At 41.9% G+C, this 26,217-nt stretch overlaps 1 protein-coding gene and 1 long non-coding RNA gene across 3 annotated transcripts; one reads left to right on the top strand and one right to left on the bottom strand.

Annotated features, from left to right (window-relative positions):
• rasgrp4 (RAS guanyl releasing protein 4) lies at positions 1-25,757 on the bottom strand. 2 transcript variants are annotated; one of them, XM_074640233.1, is made up of 17 exons: positions 25,243-25,757; positions 13,822-13,979; positions 10,688-10,799; positions 10,411-10,473; positions 10,165-10,296; positions 9,871-10,012; positions 8,575-8,748; positions 8,330-8,446; positions 6,532-6,807; positions 6,359-6,439; positions 5,965-6,069; positions 5,736-5,845; positions 5,454-5,601; positions 5,323-5,359; positions 3,722-3,853; positions 3,420-3,622; positions 1-1,096 (listed from the first exon to the last, which is right to left on the bottom strand). In XM_074640233.1, exons 1-17 carry the CDS (start codon positions 25,257-25,259, stop codon positions 983-985), a joined length of 2,121 nt encoding a protein of 706 aa, XP_074496334.1. In that variant the 5' UTR covers positions 25,260-25,757; the 3' UTR covers positions 1-982. The 2 variants fall into 2 exon arrangements, with proteins under 2 accessions (XP_074496334.1, XP_074496335.1); XM_074640234.1 differs by having other exon boundaries at positions 3,734-3,853; positions 25,243-25,756.
• On the top strand, positions 11,217-12,200 carry LOC141770825 (uncharacterized). The gene is made up of 2 exons (XR_012594628.1): positions 11,217-11,651; positions 11,756-12,200. It is a non-coding gene; the product is annotated as an uncharacterized LOC141770825 (long non-coding RNA).
• Positions 25,758-26,217: the final 460 nt, after the last annotated feature.

Below are 26,217 nucleotides of genomic sequence, written 5' to 3'. Positions count from 1 at the left end.
TTTATCATTGTTGGTGTATCTTTCTTATTTTCAACAAGATTGACATCGTGGACAAAACAAAGAAGCATTCAGCTAAAACACAAGTATAGTTCCAGTGCAGTCCTGCTGAACCTTGAATGAACCTGTTGGAGAAATTTGTTAAAAATGTTGTCAGGGCAGGAAAAAAACATTTTCTGCTACTATCTGCGGTGGTTTATGGATTAGACTTCACAAGCTCCTCTCACTATTTACCAACCAAACTAGGGGTGGGCGATAAGTCCTCTATCGCAATATATGTCATTTTACATTGTTTGTTGTAGCCATTTTCTGGAAATTTAACCAAGAAACGAACCAGATGGCATCGTTAAGGTAGTTAATCACATGTAAAAAGTCCATTAAATCCAACATTGCCATCAAGAAAGGGCCTATTATAACCAGAGATATAAAAGAAATAGATAACTCATAAATGGTAGTAGAGTATATCTACTGGTTGACAAATTGTCTCATGTATAGATCTTCATATAACCCAACACAAAGCCAAACGAAAATGCTTTACCGGCTTACTTTCCAAATTCAGGAGCAATTGTCATATAGCTGCCAAAGGTTAGTGTTAATTTCCTACCCTGCATGTATTCTGTGTATAGATGACCAGGAAACCCTTATGTCTGTCGTCACAAATGACCTTATGGATTGAATCTTAGCACCAGAGAACCAAGGCACCTGTTCCTAACAACAAAAATGAGGTGTTCATAAATTACAGTAGGACAGTCGATGTTTGAAGCCTAAACAATAAGCCAAACTAACGAGACCGACAAAAATAAAATAATAAAAACACGTCTTAACCACACTTAAAACACGAAGGAGTCCATACATATAATTACTGGCATTCTGGTGTGAATGGCCAGCGAATGTTCAATCAGTTCAACACCAGTCAGACACAACGTGGTGGTGTCTGGATGTTTTTTGTCCATGGGGGGGGGTAAATGTTCAGAAGACGGAGCGCTCAGTCTGGCTCTCTGCTCTTGTCTTTGTAGAGATGCAGCTCCTCCATCTTCTCCTGCAGGAAGGAGTGGCTGAGTGGCATGGAGCAGCCTCGGTTCCTTGGCAGTGTGTTGACCTGCCAAACAGAGAAGACAAATCAAGAAAATTGTTTTCAAACTCCGGAGCAATATTTTATTGTGGGAAACCCCTTGTGGGAAAGCTTGTAAAAAAAAGGTTGGTTCAACAAAAATCTTGCAAAAAAAAAGTCTCACTTCACACTAGTGGTTAAGAGCCATGCACAGATTTGGTTTTATCTGCAGAGAAAATAGTTGACAGTGAGGTCTGTGGGTTATCCTGAGTGTTTCTAGAGAGAAATGTTGCTTTTGAATTTGTTAAAGGAGCAGTGTGAAGGATTTAGCAGCGAGGAGATTGCAACCAACTGAAGCCTTTCCCGTGTGCCAAGCGTGTTGGAGAGCTACGGTGGCCGACGCGAAAACGCGAATGTCCTTCTCTAGAGCCATCTGGAGCAGAGCCAGTGCGTAGAGTGATGTGTACGTGGGAAGTGAGTGGTGACGACGGGAGCGAGTAACGTTATCGACTCCGGCCCAAGCAGGAAAAGTTTACAGAGTTTGGTTTGTCTGTTCTGGGCTACTGTAGAAACATAGCGGTGCAACATGGCGGACTCCATGAACAGGATCCGCTCCCTATGTAGATATAACCGGCTCATTCTAAGGTAACGAAAACACAATGATTCTTATTTTCAGGTGATTCTACACTAAAGAAAACATACTTATTAATATTATATTTCCGTTTCTGCCAATAGATCCCCCTGCTTGTTACACACTGGTCCTTTAAATGGAATTCTTGAATTCTTTGATCAGTTTAAATAAAATTCCATTCACCTCCTTTGTACTTAAAAAGGATCAGGATTATTTCTTGACCTGATTTACTGGTTATTGGTGTTAGGGATTTTAGACTAGAGGTCTAAGCAGCCGACCTAAGTGAAAACACTTGTGCAGGGGCGCCTGGGTTAGCTCAGTTGGTAGAGCGGGCGTCCATGTATTAAGGCTTGGTCCTGACCGCGGCGGCCCGGGTTCGAATCCGGCCTGTGGCCCTTTCCGCATCCACTCTCTCTCTCCCCCCTTTCAAGACTCTATCCACTGTCCTGTCATAAAAATGGAAAATGCCCCCAAAAAAATAACTAAAAAAAAAAAAAAAAACACTTGTGCAGAGCTTTAAAGAGATAGTTCGGGTGGGGTTGTATGTGGTAATTATCCATAGTCAGTGTATTACCTAGAGTAGATGACGGTCGGCACGCCTTCAGTTTGGAAAAGCAGACAGGAGTTACTGGACGGAAGCAAAACAATGTACTACTGTGGACGGGCAGCAGTAAAACATACCTAAAAGAAAGGCCCACCTAAAAAATTCAATATCAGTTTAAGCGTACGCTATATTTAGAATATTTTCAGTGCTTTACCTCGCTGTCAGAAAGCCCTTTCCAACGGGGAACTGAACCTGTTATCTATGCTCTCTTCAAAGCCACCAGACTCCATTGAAAAACACAGTAATGTAACCTCGCAGAACCTGGTTGTTGCTTGTTTACCGCTGCCTCGATTGATTTGTTTGTTATTGTATAACTTTGGTGAATCTGAACCAACCAGTCAAACAATAACACCGTCCACAGCAGTACATTGCTTTCGTTCTGTGCAGTAACTCCTGTCTGTTTCTCCAAACTGGAGGCGTGCCGACCGTCATCTACTGTAGGTAATACACTGACTATAAATAACCACCTCATACAACCCAACTTCAAAACACCCGAACCATCCCTTTAAGAGGGGAAAGAGCTGCCAAACAAAATTATAGCCACAGTGTGTAGAATTTTAAATCTTCTGTCTTTGGCAGAAATGTTGTTATTACTTATGCTGTCAAAATCCTTTGAAATATGCATCAATCTAATCTAATCTAGTCAATTTAAACTACAGATTTAACAATTATTACATTATTACAAAAATTCTTTATTTTAGTTATAGAAAGGGGTAGGACCTCATAAGTGTTTACTTATGCCTGCTCCTTTTCGAACATATAATATTTATTTATAATGTGCTGTATATGTTTACTGGTCATTTCATTGATTATTCTTGTTTTATTGTTACATGTTCGAAATAAATCAATCTAATCTAATAAACAATGTGCTCAACATCTGCAGTAAAAGTAGTACATTAACAGTTCATTGTGGCTGACTCATCATTTATTAGCTCCTGTAGTAGCACCTGAATCACTGCTGGAGGCCTCTCTACCTTGGACACATGGAGTCTCTCCAGAGCTCTGCACTGACACACTGATATTTCATCAGTTGCTGAGGTGCTGAACATTTATGACGTAAAAATTAGATTAAAAAAACCCCAGAAAAGGTTGAGACACTCTGTCCTCTGATATGAGGGACTCCTGTCCTGTCTCACCCTTCTCTCTGGGGACGCATGCACAAGAGAGTTGTGGTGGTTTCCCCTCTTGTCCTTCTTCTCAGGTGTCCACACTCCAGGATCCGTCTGCGTGGAGTTGTCCGACAGCGCCGAATCACCGCCGTTATTTTTCCAAAGAGAGGTGTCCTGGTTGTTTTCTGTCTCGTTGCTTTGGGGGAAAACAAAGGTCTCCTCCTCTGAACCTGGCGGGATGGGGGACAATAAGACGTCAGTGTGCTGGGATCAAGGTCGTTTTATAGGCAGGGAATTTGTGTTCTGCATGTGATGGAGAAAGGACGTACTCCAGCCGTTACCCTTTGTTCTGGATTCGGGGGCCGGGGTGCACGGGCAGGACCCAGTTGTGTTTTTGTGTTTCTTCAAGCACTCCATTCTCACCAGATCTCTACAGTGTCTGTGACAGTTTATCCCACAGTCTGAGAGACAGAGCACACGTTGAGACGTTAAAAGAAGCACTGCTGCATAAAGGATGAGTTCACTCAAATTACAAAAGGTCTGTAGATCAAATACTTTGAACTTTCACAGGTGGCAGAAGAAACCCCAGGAACAGATATAACTTTAACGCTGCAGTCGGTAACTTTGAGCAAATATGATAAAAAGTTATTTTTATAAAACGGTCACTATATCCTGACTGTAGTCCATGAGACAGGTAATCTGTGTAAAAAAATCATGTGCCTCTCTCTGTGTCCTCCGGTGCTCCTAATGGCATTTGCAAGATTTCACAGACCGGAGGAAAACAACCAATCAGCCTTGCCGTCTCTGAGCAGCTGTCAATCACTGTCAAACTAGGCAGTGCTGATCAAATATGAATCAATATTCTGTTACTGTAATGCCTATTTCTCACATCAAATGTTTTCAGAAACATCTTGTAGTGTACTGTTTAGCTGTAAAATGAGAAAAAACAGTCTAGCCAAAACCAAGCACCGCCCACCAGCCGGAGCAAACTTTCTCATTTTACAGCTAAACTTTACACTACAAGATGTTTCTGAAAACATTTGAGGCGAGAAATAGTAGGGCTGTCAAAGTTAACGTGATAATAACGTGTTAACGCAAATTCGTTTTAAGGGCACTAATTTCTTTAATGCATTAACGCAACTTGCGATTTTTAGGTTGTAGGTTCAGTTTTAAATCTAGAGTGAAGATACTGGCATCATATGAAACTAGAAAACCTGAGGAGTCCATTGGTACCAACCATGTCATAACGCTCCAAACCTATGCCAAATTTTGACGAGGAAAAACCGGCATAGCCATTTTCAAAGGGGTCCCTTGACCTCTGACCTCAAGATATGTGATATGCCCACTTTATGATCATCACACGCAGTTTGAATTGCCCACTCCCATGATGATAAGAGTATTAAATACCTGACGCACCGCCCTTTAATGTACATTTTAAACAGATACAAAATGTGCAATTAAATTCCGATTAATCACGATTAACTCTGGACAATCATGCAATTCATCACGATTAAATAGTTTAATCGATCGACAGCCCTAATAAATAGGCGTTACAGTAACAGAATCTTGATTCATATTTGATCAGCGCTGCCTAGTTTGACAGCTTGATCGGAGTTCGCCAGTTTCGCGAGCAGTGATTGGCAGCTGCTCTACAGACTCCTCGGCTCTGATTGGTTGTTTTCCTTCAGCGCTGTGAAATCTTTCAGATGCCATTAGGAGCACAGGAACACACAGAGGAACATGATTTTTTTTTTTCAAACTATCTGTCTCATACTCTACTGTCAGGATATAGTGGCCGTTTTATAAAAATAACTTTTTGATCATATTTGTTCAAAGTTACCGACAGCAGCTTTAACTTCTTTTCCCTTACATGGGGCATTGTTTTGCTCTGGTGAAGCTGATGATGTAATGACATGGATTGGGATCTTACCTTTACAGTGGTAGCCCTGTTTGATGACTCCCCACATCTACAAGAGGACAGACATGATATGTGTGATACTGCAGTTTGATTGACCATTTATATATATAAAAAAAACAATACTGGATACAATGGATACTCACAAATCTTCTACAAGTCTCACAGAACGTGGGCCGTTTATACGTGGTTTCGTGGAAGTTATGTGCGTTGAAGTTGTAGCCCAGCTTGGCACATATAGACATTCCCCTCATGAAGTAAGAGGTGATTTCTTCACGGCTGATTTGTCCCTCCCTGGGCAGAAAATTTTCCAAAGTGCGACAACAAAAGTGACTCAGTGAGTTGAGGTTTTTCTGAACACCTCATGGTGCTTTTTGCAGCCACGTCACAGCGAGAGGCCCCGTGTGTGCGTGTTGCAGCTTCCTCACCTGTCAGTTTCGTGAGTGCAGAAGGAGAAGGGGAAGTTGGCTGCTATTTTCTCAAACTCCTCCAGTGAGATGTAACCATCTTGGTTCTGGTCGTAATTTTTCATGATGGACTGCAGGGGGCGACAGAGCAATCAGAGAGTGAGGGGGTCAGGGAGCAGTTGGTTAGTTCTGCTTTATTCTGTAATAAGGAAGTGAAAGACAGGAGACTGCTGCAGTGTCACATACTCACATCCACCATCTGTTTGACGTGTTTAGATATGGTGTCGGGGTCGAGCCTGGGGATGACCCCTGAACCCCACTCTGCCACTGCGGGCGGTTTAACCGGAGCTACAGGCTGTGGACCGACAGATGCAGTGATGAGACACGAAGGACTGCACATGTGAGAAAAAAAAAGAGAGCACACCCACCACATAACACGCTTCCCTAACGTACAGCGCTTTGATGTGGCTCATTTTGATGTGTTTCAGCACCGTGTGCTTTTGTTTTCAAGATGTTACACCCACAGAGAGCACAGAGAGCACACAAACGTCCCTCCTCTTGTGAAAAGAGGTTGCAACAAGTGTGAGCCTGATGATGTTGTAGATAGAGCTCGACTTCAAAGAGGAGCATGCAACTCTACTGACCTGGATCTTGGTGTTCTTGGGTTCCTTGGTGTACGAAAGTTCATATATCTCATCCTCGGTGTAGTATAAATCTAGAGAGAGCTGAAGCAGCACAAGAACATCATTTTAAGATGAATCTTTTTTTTCCCATCTGAATTCTAATAAAGATCACCCTCCTGGTTTCTGTGTTGTACCGTGAGCAGGTGCAGGAGGTCTTTGTTGGCCTCGAAGGGCGGATTGCAGGTGTGGATGGCCAGCAGGTCGTTGATGTTGCTGTACAGGTGCTGAAGCTTGCTCAGGTTGATCTTGTCCTCGTCGACATAGTCCGGCAGGGCCTCGTTCAACGAGATCAGGTCCTTCAGGTGGACGCCCAGGATGGGCACCTTGAAGCCGCTGCACTCGTTGTAAACCCGCCGGTAGTTGATGTAGTTGCTGCATGAGGAGAGCAGCTCCGTCATCTCACTCAGGGCCTGAGAGAGGAAGAAAATCAAGAGAGTAATGATGAATGAGACTGTCACGTCTCCATAGTTGTTAAGTTATTTAGACTTTAGTATAGCCATACAAATATAAAATACAAATTCAGGGGCTTAATAAGAACATTTGGTCCAAAAATTCTATTTACAATTCTGTCAGCACATAAAAACAACAATGTTCCAACACTGTCAGGCAACAAGACTTCTTGTTGAAGCCTGTAAACGGTGAATTTGGTTTGACCTACTGTACAGTAGGCTACGTTCAAACACAAAGCTCATGAGTTTGATGACATAGTTGTGTACAAATTAGGGTTGTCAATCGATTAAAATATTTAATCACAATTAATTGCGTGATTGTCCATAGTTAATCGCGATTAGTCGCAAATTAATTGCTAATTTTGTATCTGTTCAAAATGTACCTTAAAGGGAGATTTGTCAAGTATTTAATACACTAAGTGGGCAAATATGCTGCTTTATGTAAATGCATGTATATATTTATTATTGGAAATCAGTTAACAACACAAAACAATGACAGATATTGTCCAGAAACCGTCACAGGTACTGCATTTGCATAAAAAATATGCTCAAATCATAACATGGCAAACTGCAGCCCAACAGGCAACAACAGCTGTCAGTGTGTCAGTGTGCTGACTTGAATATGACTTGCCCCAAACTACATGTGATTATCATAAAGTGGGCATGTCTGTAAAGGGGAGACTCGTGGGTACCCATAGAACCCATTTTCATTCACATACCTTGAGGTCAGAGGTCAAAGGACCCCTTTGAAAATGGCCATGCCAGTTTGGAGCGTTATTTAGCCTCCTTCGCGACAAGTTAGTATGACATGGTTGGTACCAATGGATTTCCTGTTTTTTCTAGTTTCATGTGATACCAGTATCTTCACTCTAGCTTTAAAACTGAGCCCGCTACAACTTAAAAACCGCAAGTTGCGTTAATGAGTTAAAGAAATTAGTGGCGTTAAAACAAATTTGCGTTAGCACGTTATTATTGCGTTAATTTTGACAGCCCCATAAAATACAAATTTAGGGGTTTAATAAGAACATTTAGTCCAAAAGTTCTATATACGAGTCTGTCATCATGTAAAAACAACAATCCTCCAACATGTTCAGGCAAGTGTGCAACATAACGTCACATCAACAGTGAATTTGGATCATTTGAGTTCAAATGTTCAAGCACATAGCTCATGAGTTTGAGGACATAGTTGTGTACAAACTATACGTCTTTTATGGTGTAAAAAGTGTTATTTTTATAAAAATGTAACAGAAAAACTAAAAAGAAAGAACTGATATGAGGGTGAGAAAAAGAAACATCAAGAGTGTTGTCCCTCAAAAGGAAACAAGAATTGAAAATGTCACCTTCTTGACCGACAGAGAAGGTGGAAGTAACAAAAACACAACTAAAACAAAATGTAAAAGTTCAAGAATTACAATCATCATCGCTTTGTGGTGAGGTAGTCGCTGGCAGACTGACCCGTGGTTATGTGTAATATTTGACAAACCTTAGTGATGTCAGGAGGCAGCAGGTTCGAGGTGTCTTTGAGGCGGGAGATTGAGCTGTGACAGAGGCCTCCAGTCACTGCCATTAGAGTGTTAAAGTTTTGCAGAGTTCGAAGTTTCTGCAGAGGAAAGAGCAGAGTGACACCACAGAGAGTCATTTACAGCTCTTGGCAGCCAAACAAAAAATCCCCCCTCTGAGCCTCTTAGCTGAGTTTATGTGACGTATGAAACCCTCAGCCATGCTTACCTGAGCCACATGAATGAACTTAGTGAAGACCTGGGCTCTCTGCTGGGCTGTGTGTCTGCTGAGGATCATCAGCTGGACCCACTGGGAGACGCCGTTACACATCATGACCGACCGCTCCAGAGGAGGGTTGTCCCTCACCGAGCCTCGCACCACGTAGCTGCGGTAGTCCAGGAACTGGCCAATCAGATGGAAGTAGTCAGGCAGGAAGCAACTTTTAGCACTAAGTTTATCATTGTTTTCACTCAGGTGTACAAGCAGGGTAGAAATCTGTCACTGAATTTAACCTAATCACTTTCACCATTTCACCAATCAGGTAATTGTATTATTCACTGCAAAAATGTTTCCCCAACATCTGGAAGGAACATCTTACCTGACTTCTCAATAAAAGGAAGGATACTATTTTCTAATAAGACCTACTTTATAAAGGGTTTTAGTCTCGGAGTGTAAAAATGCAGCTCTGTCCATTGGATCTTTCTGCAGATCTTGCTAACTGATACCAAAGATAATATTATTATATTATACTATAGAAGTCAATGGAAGGTGTAGTCCTTAAACTCTCTGTCACCAGCAGGGGATCAATTATTATAGCCATATAACTAGGGCTGGATAGGGCTAGGATAATAAACGTGTTAACGCAAATTCATTATAACGCCACTAATTTCTTTAACGCACTAATGCAACTTGAGATTTTTAGATTGTAGCGGGCTCAAAAGAGTGAAGATACAGGTATCACACGAAAACTAGAAAACCTAATCCTGTCATACTAGCTTGTCGTGAAGGAGGCTAAATAACGCTCCAAATTTAGGCAAAATCTTTTAGGAAAAACTGGCATGGCCATTTTCTAAGGAGTCCTTTGACCTCTGACCTCAAGATATGCAAATGTAAATGGGTTCTATGGCTAGCCTACCCACGAGTCTCCCCTTTACAGACATGCCCATTTTATGATAATCACATGCAGGTTGGGGCAAGTCATAGTCAAGTCAGCACACTGACACACTGACATGCTGTTGTTGCCTGTTGGGCTGCAGTTTACCATGTTAATGTAATTAATCAGAATTAACTATGGACCATTATGTAATTAATTGCGATTAAATATTTGAATCGATTGACAGCCCTACATATAACATTTGGCATTTTAATTGGTACGTGTGTTATTAAATCTCCACGGTATACTTTCATCTATGTTTAGTTTTTGTTTCGGTAGCAGCAACATATCTGCAAGTCATGACAACATGATAAGGCCTCATGAAGCAAAGTCAGAATCCCACTTAGTGAAGCGTCGTTCACTGAACTCACTGAAACGTTACAGAAGTTCTTGAACTCCAGGTAGCTGAGGTGTTCAGCCATCTCATCTGGCTCCATGTGGTCGAAGATCAGAGACACCTTCCTCTTCTTCACCGAGGGCGAGGGTGCCTGGAATATGTTCCCATGAGGACCTCTAGAGAAAGAAAGCCAAGCAACAGAACAAAAATTAAAAAAAGAAAATTCCAATGGAAACTCTATTTTCTATTAATAGAAAAAACCTGTTTGAGTTGTGGCCAAAACTACAATTCCTCCAGGGCGTGACGGGTGAATCAAATCAAAACTCACAAGCAGGAGGTGTCGATGAGCTGCGAGTGCGTCTCCTCTCCGTCTGACCGGACCAGCGCCCACAGGTCCCCCATGGTCTGCTCCAGGAGGGGATCTGCCTCGAACACCGCTGGGAACTGGCTGATCCACTGCCTTGTCATGAAGCAGGAAAGAAAATTTGCTTACCACCCACAAACAGGGCAGGGTAACCAGTTCTGTCACAGTCATGTCACACAACACGCCCATGTGCCCGCTGCCTTTACTCACCTGATAAGGTGGCAGACCTGCGTCCGCCTCAGTCCCCTCTTGTCCGAGGGACAATCCTTATAAGTGAGAGAAAGAGTCAAGGATCTAAACACAAGTGGTGCAGATATGGCACAGTATTAAACTAAACACCAGCAGCAGGGGTATATACTTCAAATCTGCTTTGCCGACAAGGAGTGCCAAACAAAGCCAAGCTTGTTTCCTGATCTGATTAATGAATGTGGGCATGTGATTGGGAGCAGTGCTCCGGTGGGACCGGAACAGTGACGGTGGAGGATATAGGGTCAGAAGTTTCTGGGCGAACATCTGAGACGGAACGACCCAACTGTGCATCATCAGGGTCATGTGGACCAGCTGGGACCCTCTGGGGCTGGACAGCTTCCCCTCTGAATCTGCAACCACAACACAGCAGCAGCAGGATTAAACACAACAACAACAACAACAAAAACTGTGAGCTGCACGGCTCAGTGGTCTAGCGGCTCAGTTCAGTTCAGTTCAGTCAGTCAGTCAGTCAGTCAGTTAGTTCTATTTGAAATGGGTTTTAGACTTTCATATTGGTTTTCTCCAGGTGCTATGTTTTTCTGTCACACCCCCCAGAGGCATGCAGCTCAGGTGGATTGGACATTTTTTAATTTCCTATAGTTGTGAGCGTCTGTCTGTGATAACCTGGTGATGAAATGATAAATCTGTCCCGGGTGTTTTCTGTGACCTAGAGTAGAATAAGCAAATAAAAACAAAGGTCTCGACAAATGTATCTAATTTACTTGATATTAGGGCTGTCAAAGTTAACGCCATACTAACACATTAAAGGTCACATATTATACTCCATTTAAACTAGTTATTATAGGTCTCAGACACCTCCAAACCATGTCTCTGAAGTTTTTTTTTCAAAAAAACAATCAGATCATGCATTCCAGCATGTCTCTATAACCTCTGTTTCAGCCCATTTCCAAAAGTGCTGATTTCTGTGTCTGTAGCCTCTGTCTCCTCCCACTCTGCTCTGATTGGTCAGCGTTTTCTGTCAATCAAACGTCCTCAACAACACAGCGTCACCCTCCCCGCCCCCCTCGCGGCCTGAGAGCAGGGAGAGAGAGGAGCTAGAATAAAGTTTATAAACCACTTTAAAGTTTATAAACCAGAAACTTCACCCAGCGCACGTTACCGGAGGAATCTGATCAGAAATCGGCGACACATGATCAACATCTGCGGTCCAGATTCCAGGTTTTCCTGACGGTTTCTCTCAGGTAAATAATACTATTTATATCTCTGTTAGTTAGCTCAGTGTTTACCTCATGCATCAACTCTGTAAACCGTAAACATACACTCTGTTTTACGTCTGTCTTTACAGATCCATCTGTGAGAAATGACCGACAGAATCATCCCAGAGGAGAGCAGACAGCTGAGAGCAGATGGGAGATACAGAGCTAACCCGTTAGCATGTAGCTACATGCTAACGGGTTAGCTACATGCTACCGCTATGACACGGTGTGTAAACACAGCGACCATCAGGGTGGAAAATAGAAGATGTGAAACAGTAGTCAGTTCATTATTTCTGCTAAAAGATAAATGTATGGAAGATCAGAGTAATGGTATATTAGTTACAGTAGTAGCTGTCTCTGTGTTACCATGACTACAGACCACCGGAGCTTAGCTTACCATAGTTTACCAGAGCTGAAGACTTTCTCCTGTACCATGTTAACATAACTAACTAACAGGTGAGATGATTACAAATGCTGTGAATAATTAATATTGTCATCTGTCTACTCAAATAAAGTTTGACTGTGAAACAGAAATGTGTTGTGTTGCTTAGAAGTCACTATTTACTACCTGTAATCTGCTACATGCATGACATCAAATATATCCATCCATCCATCCCATCCATCTGCAACCGCTTATCCCGTTAGGGGTCGCGGGGGGGCTGGAGCCGATCCCAGCCGACATTGGGCGAAGGCAGGGTACACCCTGGACAGGTCGCCAGTCCATCGCAGGGCTGACACATAGACAGACAACCATTCACGCTCACACTCACACCTACGGGCAATTTAGAGTCCACAATTAACCTAACCTGCATGTCTTTGGACTGTGGGAGGAAACCGGAGTACCCGGAGAAAACCCACACTAACACGGGGAGAACATGCAAACTCCACACAGAAGGGTCCCAAGCCAGATTCGAACCTGCAACCCTCTAGCTGTGAGGCGCCAGTGCTAACCACTGCACCACCGTGCATCAAATATATATAATATATAAATATCATCTGTTTAAACAGTGTAATTACATAAAGCCTTTGTGAAAGAACATGTTATATTTAGATGATGGGAGTACATGAAGCCTGTTCTGCTGGTTCTTGCAGACTAACTGTAGGAGCTACTTTGCTCAAGTTCGGTTGAGGAGGAGAGACAGTGACGCGCTGTGGGCCGGGGTCAGCTACTGAAGGTTCTCTCTGGTTCGACCAGGAAACCCTCACGTGGCTTGCATTTCTCTAATGACGTCAGAAGAGAAGGAAAAAAGCGAATTTTTTTTCTGCACCCATTTCCGGACAAACGGAGGAGGAGAAAAAGAGAGAGGATGGTCTTTTATGATACTATGGTGGCCTGTAGACACACTGGGGACAGATATTGATGTTTAAAAGACATGGAAAAGTGCATTTTGCATAATAGGTGACCTTTAACGCAAATTTGTTTTGAAGCCAATTATTTCTTTAACGCTAGTTGCGATTTTTAGGTTGTACCCAGAATGTTTCAATCCGTCTGCAATGTCAAATACAATGCCCCTCTAGTTTCTGTACATTTTATATGTCTGGTATGTTTTTGTTATATTGATTTAATTCCACCGGTGTTACATATATCCGCAATAACCAGGTTACAGTATTAGTTAAAGGCGCGTATTTGTAGACTTAGTATAAGTATCAGCACAAGCTGCTTTCCACTCTTCATCACAAATTTCGGATTGCAAATTTTCTTCCAGGCATTCAATTTACAAATGTCACTTAATAATCATTGTGGCAGCAGGAGTCACACCAGTGGATAACCTCTGCAAATTAGACATGCACTATCTGTGTGCTACTAGAGGTATCCATGTGTTTGTTTGTGTGTGTGTGATTTGGATGAACTCACCAATGATGTGAGTGAGAAAGAGAAGCAGAGAGCAGATAGGAGATGTGTATAGTTTAACATTGCATGGGAATATCCACTTGGCCTCTGCAGCCCAACAGAACAAAGCTTGATTGTATGAGACTGCCCTTTGTCTCCCTCCCTCCCTCCCTCGCTCCCTCCCTCCCTGTCAGTCTCTCTCACCCTGGATTCCCCCCTCACTCTCCCTCATCCCTCATTTATATAACCTGGTTGTGATAAAGAGTAAAGACACATGACAAGCTTTGGGAACACATGCAAACACACGGACTGACAGAGACTGACCGAAGCAGTTCAGACAGCGCTGGATGAGCTCATCCAGGCTGGCAGCGCTGGCACTGGGAGCAGAGCTGGGGCTCTGCAGGGCCCGGGTGATGTCCTGAGGACTGGGACATGTATTCCTCCTCCGCTGGACCAGCTTCCTGCTCTCTCCACTGGGCTTCCTGAGAGAGAGAGAGTGAGAGAGAGAGGCAGACACAGACAGGGAGTATAAGTAGCCTAGAAATAAGTAGAGCAGAGTGTGGTGCAGGTCAGCATCTGAGGAAATGCAGCTTCCCACATCTGATAAGCTGCTGTAGAGCGCTGCAGCTGTCTGAACCATCATGCACTGGCAGAACAACTGCAAACAACTGCATAGTGCTCTGTGTTTCTCCACCTGATGCTGCCAAGCAGAAGGACAGCGGAAGAACAGTCCAGAAAAAGTTCATTATTTGTCAAGTAGCTCACAGGCTTGTACTTGTACTGACAGTTTGTCCAGTTGTAAGTGTCACAGGTTTAGATTTCACAGGTGTAGACCCCCTTCAGGATCGTATTGGCCCTGCTGCAGACCAGTGAATAGTATTTTTACATGCTCTGTGCTTTGAAAAGCTCCTTATTGAATAATTTTGATGCATATTTGTTTTGTCACAAACACACATCCTCTTTGGAACATGGAGCCCATACCTTTGTTGTGTTAAACTTAAAGCAGCAGTAGGCAGGTTGGCGCAAATATGATTAAAAAAAGTTATTTTTATACACTATATCCTGACAGTAGTGCATTAGACAGGTAATCTGAAAAACCTCATGTGCCTCTGTGTCCTCCGGTGCTCCTAATGGCATCTGCAAGATTTCACAGACCGGAGGTAAACAACCAATCAGAGCTGAACTGGAGCCTTGCCGTCTCTGAGCAGCTGTCAATCCCTCGAGAACTCCGATCAAACGGTCAAACTAGGCAGCTCTGATCAAATATGACTCAATATTCTGTTACTGTAATAACTATTTCTCACCTCAAATGTTGTCAGACACATCTTGTAGTGTACTGTTTAACTGTAAAACGAGAAAGTTTGTGACCCAGCTGCCATGTTGAGATCAGTTGAGGAAATACCAAGCACCGCCCACCAGCCGGAGCACACTTTCTAATTTTCCAGCTAAACAGTACACTACAAGATGTTTGTGAAAACATTTTAAAGAAAAGAAAAAGGCATTACAGTAAGAATATTGAGAGCTGCCTCTGTTGAATGAACAGGCAAAAGGAACGCTCTCTCTCAATGAAATGACCTGTGATTTTTTAAAGCCTGTAAACAGAGCCATGAGGAGGTGCAGAAGTCTAGTTTTCTCTCAGAACACTTGAATTACAATATGCTGAAAGGTTGTTATGGAATTTTTGCCCAATGATGCCAAAAATATTCTGCCTACTGCCGCTTTAATGCAACAACAAATGCAGAGTGGGGTAATAGTCTATCAGTTAGGCAATATATAATTATAATGACTACTGTAACAACTCCTTGCATGAGTTTTAAAAACCCACTAGCAACACAGCTGTGTTTATTAAGTGGATTTAAATTGCAGATGACCATTAGTAGGGCTACGAAATGTCTGGTCAAAGTTGCCAATACTTGTCATCACCTTTGTAGTATTAAAGCTACAGTCGGTAAGTTAGAGCAAATATGATAAAGTTATTTTTATAAAACGGTCCCTATATCCTGACAGTACTGCATGATAATCTATGAGAAAAAATAATTCTCCTCTACCTCCTAACGGCATTTGCAATGACAGTTTTATAAAAAATACCTTTTACCAACTGCAGCATTAATGCATCCTTCTAAACAGTATACTGTGAAAATCTGAAGTCGGGCTGAAAAAGTTCAGTATTGCGTCACATTTGAGGTCGGTACAATATGTCCCACATCTACACTAATACTGGTTTGCAAGCCATTGTAATCGTTTCCTCAGAAAACCAGTTCCGTTCAGCACCTGTATGTATTCACAAAAGAGCAGCGAAGTTTGTGGCATATGTGGTAACTAAAGACGGTATTATTTACTGCAATGTTATTCAAAGTATTGAGGACATGAGAGACAAATCTCTGCTGCACAAAGCAAATGAAAGACAGCATGTAAAAATGGGGCAACATGCTTTGCTTCTGCGGTTGCTGAACATTCACTATAGACAATAAAATCTATAAATGCCGTGTGCTGAGTGTTCGCAACCTTGGTTGTCTAGGACACAGAGAAATGAAACACACTGAACACACTAAATTGTTTATTTTCTTTCCTTCTTTTCTTCTTGTGAAATACAGAACAGTTTTACCTCTTCAGGTTTCTAAAAACAACCTGTCTGAGAAGGAAAGATCACCTCTCGGCTGAACTCCTCATAGACGCACAGAATGAAACCTGTGAGAAGGGATTGTAGGCGGACTTGACTTTGCTTTAGGGATCGCCATTAAGTTCAAAAGGTTGGGAACAAGGACAAAAATGAATGACGGAAGGTCAGACACAGCATAGAAGCTGGATTGATGTTGAGTGTGGTCAGAAACTTCCAACCAAAATAAGATCAGAGAGCAGCACTTCTTTCCTCTAGTGTTGACATGGAGTTACTCTTAAAAGGTGCTAAATGCGAGATTGGGAACATTTCTATTGCATCCGCACGGCTCTCAACATGGTGATGGCTGAGCCAGAAGCTCAGAGCTAACAGTGTTAACCTGGAGGGGATCTAGTGAGCTAGCCAGTGGGCCACGTTCGCATGCACTAACATGCACTAAAAGGCATTCGTGGCCAGCCCAGCTATGTCAACAAAGCACAGAGGAGCAGAAAACAGTTCTTTTGAACTGGAAATCAAAAACATTTAATAAATATCGTCCATTGGAACAACCTCCTATCAGAATATATATTTGTGGGGAAAAAAATCACTGCTTACATCAACTATCAACTATATCAACTTCCAAGTGTTTTCTTCAGATTATTTTATTCCTATTATGTCTTGAATGTTGACACAAAATACTTATTTATATTGTTTATTGAGAGTTCGCTTTAGGTTAGCGGTTAATTTCGTTATTTTTTCCTGCTTTGTTTTCTTAGATACATTCCTTGAATTTACATACACACCCGCAAAAACCCACCCACACACAATTTATAGAGTTGTTGCTCTTTTGTGTTTTTTGTTTCCTCAATAAGATGAAATATGATGACATTGTTACTGTTACTCTCGCTCGCCTCTCCAGTGCCCCGGCCTGGCCTCGCTCCTCATTGATGTAAAAATATAATCCTAATTATTATGGTTATCATTTTTTATTATACTACTACTACTACTACTACTAATAAACAAGGATACTTATCACTGCATCTCATACAAACATTCAAACATGCACACACACACACCCACACATATACATACGGTATTGAATCCAATCTAATCTCTAGTCCAAGACTCCTGTCAAATCATCACATACGTCATCGTAACTGCTTTATGTTATTGTCTGTCCATTACGTTTGTCCTTTATTCTTTGTACATTATGTCACTGTATATTTGATTTTGTCACATTACTTCACCAACAAGGCAAAAGTGAGCATGGCTCACAGAGTTTGAGTTGTACTCCGGAAACGAAATAGAAGTTGGAAAGATATCAGTTTTTGGCTAAAATTTAAAAGAATTTGAGCACCCTGGATTTTTAACCCCCAAAAGGCACAACTAGACCACACTGTCAACCATCATACCAAATTTGAAGTTCCTAAGTTAAATAGTTTCCGAGTTCTGTTCCAGAAACGAAACGGATGGAAGGACGGACGGACGAAAGGAGACGCGCAGAGCGCTATATACCTCCGACTACGTTGTCGCGGGGGTATAATCAAAAAAAAAAAAAAAAAGCACAAAGAAGCTCTGATTACAACACCCACAGAGGGAGAGTTACTTCATTCTCTGCTCAGGTAGACATTACTCCTCTATCTTTACATAGACAATAGTTGTTTGCTGTTAAATTAATGCTCTGGATATCGAGAACCTTTTAATTAAGGGCTTTTCAAAAGTCCTTAAAAAGACAAATGAGAGGTTTTCGTCATGATACGATTAATGCTTCCTCTTCAGATCAGGGGCTCAGTTTAGCAACGTCTGACTGTGTTTCACAATAATCAGAAACTGACCCTTTTCATACTTTTTGCATTTAAACTATCTTTGCTTCAGTTTTTGCGGTTTGAGAGTTGAGGGAAAAGGTTTGATCCACAATCCTGCTGCCAAATTGGAAATAAAACCAAAGTAACTTGTGTGTCTGTAGACACAGTGTGTGTCGTTTAACACTGTGAAACTGTCGGCCCTCTCTACTGCAGCTAATGTCACGATATTAACAGGAAACACTCTGAGTTCAGAGAACTGGCGACAAGTTCCCTGAATGACCAGACCTGCATCCCCTTCTCTTAACCTGTGTGTGTGTGTGTGCGTGTGTGTGCGTGTGTGTGTGTGTGTGTGTGTGTGTGTGTGTGTGTGTGTGTGTGTGTGTGTGTGTGTGTGTGTGTGTGTGTGTGTGTGTGTGTGTGTGTGTGCGTGTGTGTGTGTGTGTGTGTGTGCGTGTGTGTTGGGCTGGGGAAATGAGCCGCACACACACACACACACAATATTGTATTCTGAAGTACAGTACTTATGCTTGAGTATTTCGATTTCATGCTACTTTATACTTCTACTCCACTACACTTGAGTGGCAAATATTGTACTTTTTACTCCACTACATTTATTTGATAACTTTAGTTTAGTTACTTTGCAGATTCTGATTAATAATACAAAATATAATAAAGGAATACATTATGATGTAATGATATACATTATAACAATTGTATTGATCCCAGAGAGGAAATTCACAAGATACCCAGCTGATACAATATATAAGTAGTTCAAATTAGCTCCACCTTTAGCAGTTTCAACATTTAAGTGATGTATACATTAAAACATCACTAATTATAATCCAATAAAATAATATACATTATACGGAAATGGGCTATTCTTCATAACATGTACTTTTACTTTAGGTATATTTTGAGGCCGATACGTCTACACTTTAACTTAAGTAAGCATTTGAATGTAGGCCTTTTACTTGTTACAGAGTATTTCTATACTTTGTATTTCCTACTTTTACTTAAGTACAAGATCTGAGTACTTCTTCTTCCCCCATCGATGGACACTCGTGGATTAACATGATCATACATGCGTACGTGGTGACATTAACTGATGTATTTACACCAGGAGCTGCTCTGCCGCCTGTACGTGCTGTTTCATCCAGCCCGTCACAGTTATCTCACAACACGTTTACCCCTCAGCCATGCCTGTATTCAGAAACCCTGATGGGGGGGGGGGGTTATGTCAGTGACAACTCCATCTCTCTGCATCCTGGCAGTCTGGCTCCAGGTGGCTGGTTTGGCAACAAAACCCAACCTCTCCTCCTCTTCTTCGCCTCATTACATCAGCTGGCCACTGAATTAAAAACACTAACACTAAACAGCACAGCATGTACCGCCGTGAGGATAAGTAAACCTCACAACATATGGAGGTGCATGGGTTCATTTGAGCTATATCTCAGACAACTGTTACACTTCAGCAACCTTGTCCAGTGAGGATCGTGCATCTTGTCTTATGATGTCCTTGCAAGATAAATTGAAAGATTAAAAGGGCTGTACGTACGTTTTTACATGTCTAAACATTTCTTAAAGCGATGGTATAGGTAGAATATTTTTGGCATCAAAAATCCACTCGTGGGTGGGCGGTGCTTAGTATTTCCTCAACTGATCTCAACATGGTGGCATGGTCACAAACTTTCTCATTTTACAGCTAAACAGTACACTACAAGATGTTTCTGAAAACATTTGAGGCAAGATATAGGCATTACAGTAACAGAATATTGATTCATATTTGATCAGCGCTGCCTAGTTTGACTGTTTGATCAGAGTTTGCGAGTGATTGACAGCTGCTCAGAGACAGCAAGGCTCCAGCTCGGCTCTGATTGGTTGTTTTCCTCCGGTCTTTGAAATCTTGTAGATGCTGTTAGGAGCCCCGGAGGACACCGGAGGGCACAGAGGCACACGATTTTTTTCCAGCTTACCCATCTCATTCACTAGGGATATAGTCACCGTTTCATAAAAATTACTTTTTGGAATCATATTTGCTCCCACTGCAGCTTTAATCGTTTTTTTATTGCCAATGTGTGAACAGATTGTAACTTAACTTAAAAAATGAGACCTTCTGTGACTTTCTGGGTTTGCTCTCAGCCTGTAGACGGCTTTTAATGTGAAGAATGCGGGCCGTTTTTTTCGGGATAATCCAACTGATGTGACGTCATGAGCACTTGCGAGTGCCTCTACTCTCCTCTGCTCCGTTACAGGGCCAACAGTGTGCAACCATAGCTAACGCCAACAAACAACCAGCCCCCACCAAAGGTATATCTAGTGAAGCCCGTCTTGCAAACCAGGAAAGTGACCGACGTCGGGGGGGAAAACTAGGATCAACATCAGCAGGGCCTTATTAGATTCATGGAGACGTTCAGTCTCGTGAGTGATTCTTACATCTAGCCCTTTTAAATGTGACTCTCCATCCTTAGACCCTCGGTTTGTTGTTTCCTGTCCACATTGTAAAGCCCTTTGAGGCTTGATGTTGGGGCTATATAAATAATATTGATTTCACTTGACTTTGTTAGTTGAGAGAATTAACCAACCTGTAAACAATGTCAGAAAGGCTTAAGATGTTTACAGCTTGTTGTTTTCCTAAGCTCCTTAAAAAAAGGTTTTCATCTGATAACAGTGCGGCAGCATTCAGATGGTTCCTAGAAATTTCAAATTTAAATTAAGCATTAACTTATATTTTTCTGATACTCAACCCAACTCCAGATGCTGATTATCCATTGGGTCACTGGGCGCGTCTTCAATTAATGATAAGTTGATTTAAAATATCAACAAATTGTGAGCTCAAGGTGAAGTCCTAGTTGTTTGTTTTGTAAAAGCAAAAGTATTTAGTACTGATGAAAAAACAACAAATACTTTCACCTGAGAAGCTGGAACAAGTGTATGCTTTTCATTTTTGCTTGATGAATGAATTTTCCCATTTTAATTTCTAAAAGCACACATGAATATTTCCGTGTATATCTTTTACAATTTTGTGTATTATAATGTGCAAACTTGGGCTGTCAAAGTGAACGCGATAATAACGCATTAACAGAAATTTATCTTAACACCACTAATTTCTTTAACGTATTAATGCAATTTGCGATTTTAAGGTTGTAGCGGACTCAGTTTTAAAGCTAGAGTGAAGAAATTGACTGGTATCATATGAAACTAGAAAACCTGAGAAATAGTACTAGGAATAATACGAGGCTAAATAAAGCTTCAAACATGCAAAATTTTGGCGGGGATAAACTGGCATGGCCATTTTCAAAGGGGTCGCTTGACCTCTGACCTCAAGATATGTGAATGTAAATGGGTTCTATGGGTACCCACGAGTCTCCCCTTTACAGACATGCCCACTTTATGATAATCACATGCAGTTTGGGGCAAGTCATAGTCAAGTCAGCACACTGACACGCTGACAGCTGTTGTTGCCTGTTGGGCTGCAGTTTGCCATGTTCTGATTTGAGCATATTTTTTTATGCTAAATGCAGTACCCGTGAGGGTTTCTGGACAATATTTGTCATTGTTTTGTGTTGTTAATTGATTTCCAATAATAATTATATACATACATTAACATAAAGAAAGCATATTTGCCTACTGCCATGTTGAAAAGAGTATTAAATACTTGACAAATCTCCCTTTAAGGTACATTTTGAACAGATAAAAAATGTGTGATTAATCACGATGATTAATTCATGATCGTACATTTGGCCAATTCTCAACTCTCTGACTTCTGATGGATGACTGTCTTATCTCGGTGCCCTTTACAACCCGTCATCTCTCTCTCTGACTCAGAGTGAATCCAGCTCCGTCTGTCAGAGAGACGCTACGCTCGCTACTACAAACAGAAGTGCTGATGGGGAAATGTTATTGATGTCATGACGTCTGTCGGGGAATTTCCCCCAGAGTGTGTGAATGCTGAGCAGGTTGGGATATCTTTTCTGTGTAATGAGCCTGGCCAGCTTAACAGACAGAGAGCTGTTTGTAAATAGAGTCGGCGTGTGGTGGACTCCCATGCAAATCTCAACACAACTGAACTGTTGCTGTTTGGGAATTTGCATTCACCTTTTCCCTAAGACAACACAAAAAGGACCCGTCTATATTTAAAAAGAAAACTCATCACTGCTGAAACTTGATAGAAAATCCTTGTGTGAATGACAATGAAGAAAAAAATCCTATGTAGTCTCTTCTGGGTCTGGGTCCATCATATCATTGGTTTTGTTTTGAGAAGACCTTCCACACCTCCTTTTCCTCACTGACTCCCTCAAACACTTTTCTTTCCTCTTCCTTCATCCTTGCTCTATTCAAACCATTCAGGAAACAGCTTCTGTTTTTTTTCTTTGGAAATCCCCCTCTCACTCCCTTTTCCCATCCGTGTCAAGATTCCTGGCTACAGATCCAGTCCCCCCCCCTCCTTTCTCCCTCTCTCGCTCTCACACTGGCGGGGGGATATGCAAATTCCTCTCTTTCTTTCCTTAATTGATTAATTGAAGCCAGGGCCCTTTGAAGGCCTTGTTTGTGAGCTGCTCTTTTTCCCTCTCCCCTCTCACAACCTGCGTTCTTGTTCCCTCTGCATCTATTGCACTGAGCCATTCATCCACTTGGTGCGACAATAAAGCCACTGTACCAACTATTGTAGTTATAGCATCAGAAACATTGCAATTGCAAAATTGCAACAAATATTCATAAAGTATAAACTGTTTGGGACTGCAGCCATGCATCCATTAGACAATGAAATCATACCTGGGCAACTACTCGGCACCAATTCATACTTTTTCTCCCTCTTTTGTTCTTTGAAAAACTATCGTTAAAACTATATGTTAACTATCTCTCTCACACACACACACACACACACACTCATCTTCTTCTACAAAGATTTCTAAGCAAAATATATTTGTTCTTTTGTTGTATTTAAAACCACACACATCACAATGACCTTCAAAAAAACAATAACATTACAATATTCATCATCATCTATTGTTTTTGAATCATCTTTTATTTATTTATTTAGCATAAACTAAGATTCCATTACAACAAAAAGAAGTTTAAAGACTTCGTCATTTCCTGGAATGTGCTACTGCACAGTAGATGTCACAGAAAGGAATCAGAAATGCTGCATCATGCCTTTTCTGTTGCCATTTTTGCATATGAACAAAATGAAAGTAATTCCAGCAAAGCATGCCTGATCTATCCCTCGCAATCTTCTGCAGATATGTCCACACATCCAGCATTCATTACGTCCAATGTGGACATCTGATTATGTGGCTGGTGGTCATGAACCTTCCACCGACATGAGGAAAAGAATTCCTCCACGGGGTTGAGGAATGGAGAGTAAAGTGGAAGGACAAGTGACACCTTCCTGGGATGGGCTGTAAACCAGTCTGTGACGTATGATGCCTTCAAATGGGCTCGTGTTTACCATCCATATGAACGCCCCCCTCTTGTGGTACTCACAACCTCGGAAGTGGAACGTTTCTGAAAGCTCCGAGTTCAGGAGTTGTTTGTTGATGCCATAAAATGGCGTAAGCCATGGAAGTTAATTTTTCCGTCCATAATAAGTTAATATACTGTAATTTTTTGTTGTTGTAATTTTATAATAGGTCTGAGGAAAATGTTGATATTCCGAATGGGCTCATCTTTCTCCTCTGTCATTATGCCTTTGCATTTACTGCATTATGTTACCAACTTGCTAGCTTGCTAAACTGTTAGCCTCTGTGGCTTCTAGACGCTGACTTGTTGCTTAGCAACGGCGTTCTCATGACTTAACCACTTGAACGCCAAGCATATCTGAAAGCTCCGAGTTCACGAGTTGTGACGTGTTTGTTGACATCGCCAGAAATGGCGGAGGCCATGGAAGTTAATTTTTCGGTGAATAATAAGTTAATATAATTTGTAGACGTCGACAGCAGCGTTCATATTGCCGTTGCTTAGCAGCGGTGTTCCCACGACTGAACCACTTGAACGCCAAGCATATCGTGAACACGACTTCCCATGTTGTAAACACGAGCTCACGAGTTTCATTTGAAGGCACCATGGGAGAGGACGGTGAAGACGCCACATCGTCTTATAGAATAACATAACGTTCTCAATTCGGCCTCATCTGGCACAAGTCTATCATAGAGGACTGGAAATAAGTGCTCAGTGTTGCATGTCCCACTTAGAGGTTTATATTAGAGTTGAGTTTTTATTTTATTTTATCTTTATTTCTTTAGATGCTACATATTGCAGTCCAATTGTACAGTCATTTCATGTTATTTTATGTTGCTGCTTTTTATGGTTTTGAATGTAAATTTAAATTCTTATAATTGTATGCAAACGTGCTAAATAGAGTATAAATACACAGTTTTGGTTGAGTTTGATTGAGAAAACAATTCATGGATTTTGAAAAGACGTGGTCATTGAATGCGTATTGTGTCAAAGTGATCCTCTGTTTAGTCCACACTGACTTCTGTTGTGCTGACTGTGTGAAGAGTTTTGAAAAAGTGAACTTGGTATTGAGAAATACGTGTTACTAAGTGTAAAAAACAAACAAACGTAAGATAACCTCCCCACTGAAGGGGAAGCACAGTAATGTGGCCACTCCATCAGTCCACCTTAAACTCAGGTAAATCACACATGACACACATCTGACTACCTTAACATTTGACACCCAACCCTTTCATTCCAGGCAATCTGATAAGAGCTGAGGTCACAACTACAGCAGTAAAAAAAAAAAAGTACCACTGAAAACACAGGCTACTAAACGTGTAGTTTTCTACATCAGTAAGATCGAATGCAAAAAAAAAAAAAACATCACTGAACTGACGTATGAATGGGGATTAGTTGGAAGGAACAGAAAAGCAGAACCCACTTCCATGGAAAGGTGAGCAGGCAGTGCTCAACAGGCACGCGCAACTGTTGAATGTCAGAGCTTGCTTGTGTGCAGTACACACAAATAATTTGAGATGTTGATATTCTTTACTGATATGCAGGTCAAACACATTGGCCGTGACCGTGTGTGTGTCTGCAACCTTTCTTTTCACACAACACCTGTCTCTTTCTCCACTGCACACTGTCTAGATTCAAATAAATGGCACAAAAACACACACACACTCACATACACACACCAAGCAGAAAATGAAATGGCCTCATTTCTCTTCAAATTGTCAAGAGCCTCTGCACAAACCACACTGCAACTCATAACCTCAAGGTTCACACATCTCGGCTGCACACGAAACACTTGCTGCTAGACTTACACTTGCTGAGAAACTGAGTTGCAAGTGGGTGCACCAGAATCGCGGTTTTGGTTCACTCTCCTCTTTCTGTATTAATTACCTCTTGGTCTTGTTCATTGCGGAGCTCTTCTCCTCAGCGGCACTCCTCCTCCACTGGTGATCTGCACGGGCATCTGAGCGTGTCCCTACAGCTCCATGGTTGACCCTGCTCCTCCTCCTCCTCCTTCTCTGTGTCCTCTTATGTGTTTATGTGCCCAGGACAGCGAGAGCGGGCACTGCAGGACGGAGAGCTGCTGGGGCTGAGGGCTGCCCACCTACCGCTCATCGACAGGACTAAACTCCACGCCTAAACCCTGCTTATCAATCCCCTCTGTGTGTCAGTCAACTTCCCTCTCTCTCTCTCTCTCTGCTATCTGAAGATATCTATCTACCCCAAATCAGCGGTGCTTCATGCTCCCGTTGCCTGCAACAAAGCAAACATGCTGAGAGAAAAAAGGCTCAAACAAGCTTTCAAAGTAGAGCGCAAGAGCTAACAGAAGTCATCCACTTGTTCCTTCAACATAAACAAGTCAGCATCTTAAATGGAGGAACTGGCTCTGACAGATAGGGGAACTCACATCAGTTTCTGTGTGTGTGTGTGTGTGCATGTGTGTGTGTGCCCAAGGGGGAGGGGAGAGGAGGGAGAGAGAGAGAGAGAGAGAGAGAGGGAGAGAGAGAGAGAGAGAGAGAGAGAGAATAGTGAACACAAATGCAGACCCATAGAGGAAGAAGGAGGAGAGTTAGAGAGAGATAGTGATGAGCAATCATCTGAACACCATCAGTGTACTCCAGGAAGCGACATCTGCGGTTCTTTTTTCAGAGCATCAACACAGAAAAAAAGAAATAGGCCACACCTCAGTGTCACTGTTTGATGCAGCTTTCTGGGGCATTGCCTGAACTTGGCAAAAGAATCAGTTCCTGAAAAGAAATCATTAGATGCCTGATAACATTGTTGAATCATGACACACGTCTCTCCTCCTAGATTTGTTCATCCAGGGTCTCCAGTGTCCCCCAAATCACGTCTATCACCCTGATT

The sequence above is a fragment of the Sebastes fasciatus genome, chromosome 7 (genome assembly GCF_043250625.1).
Source record: "Sebastes fasciatus isolate fSebFas1 chromosome 7, fSebFas1.pri, whole genome shotgun sequence".
Classification (NCBI taxonomy): Eukaryota; Metazoa; Chordata; class Actinopteri; order Perciformes; family Sebastidae; genus Sebastes; species Sebastes fasciatus.
Note: the sequence above shows the minus strand (reverse complement) of the source record. Positions and strands in the feature narration are given on the sequence as shown.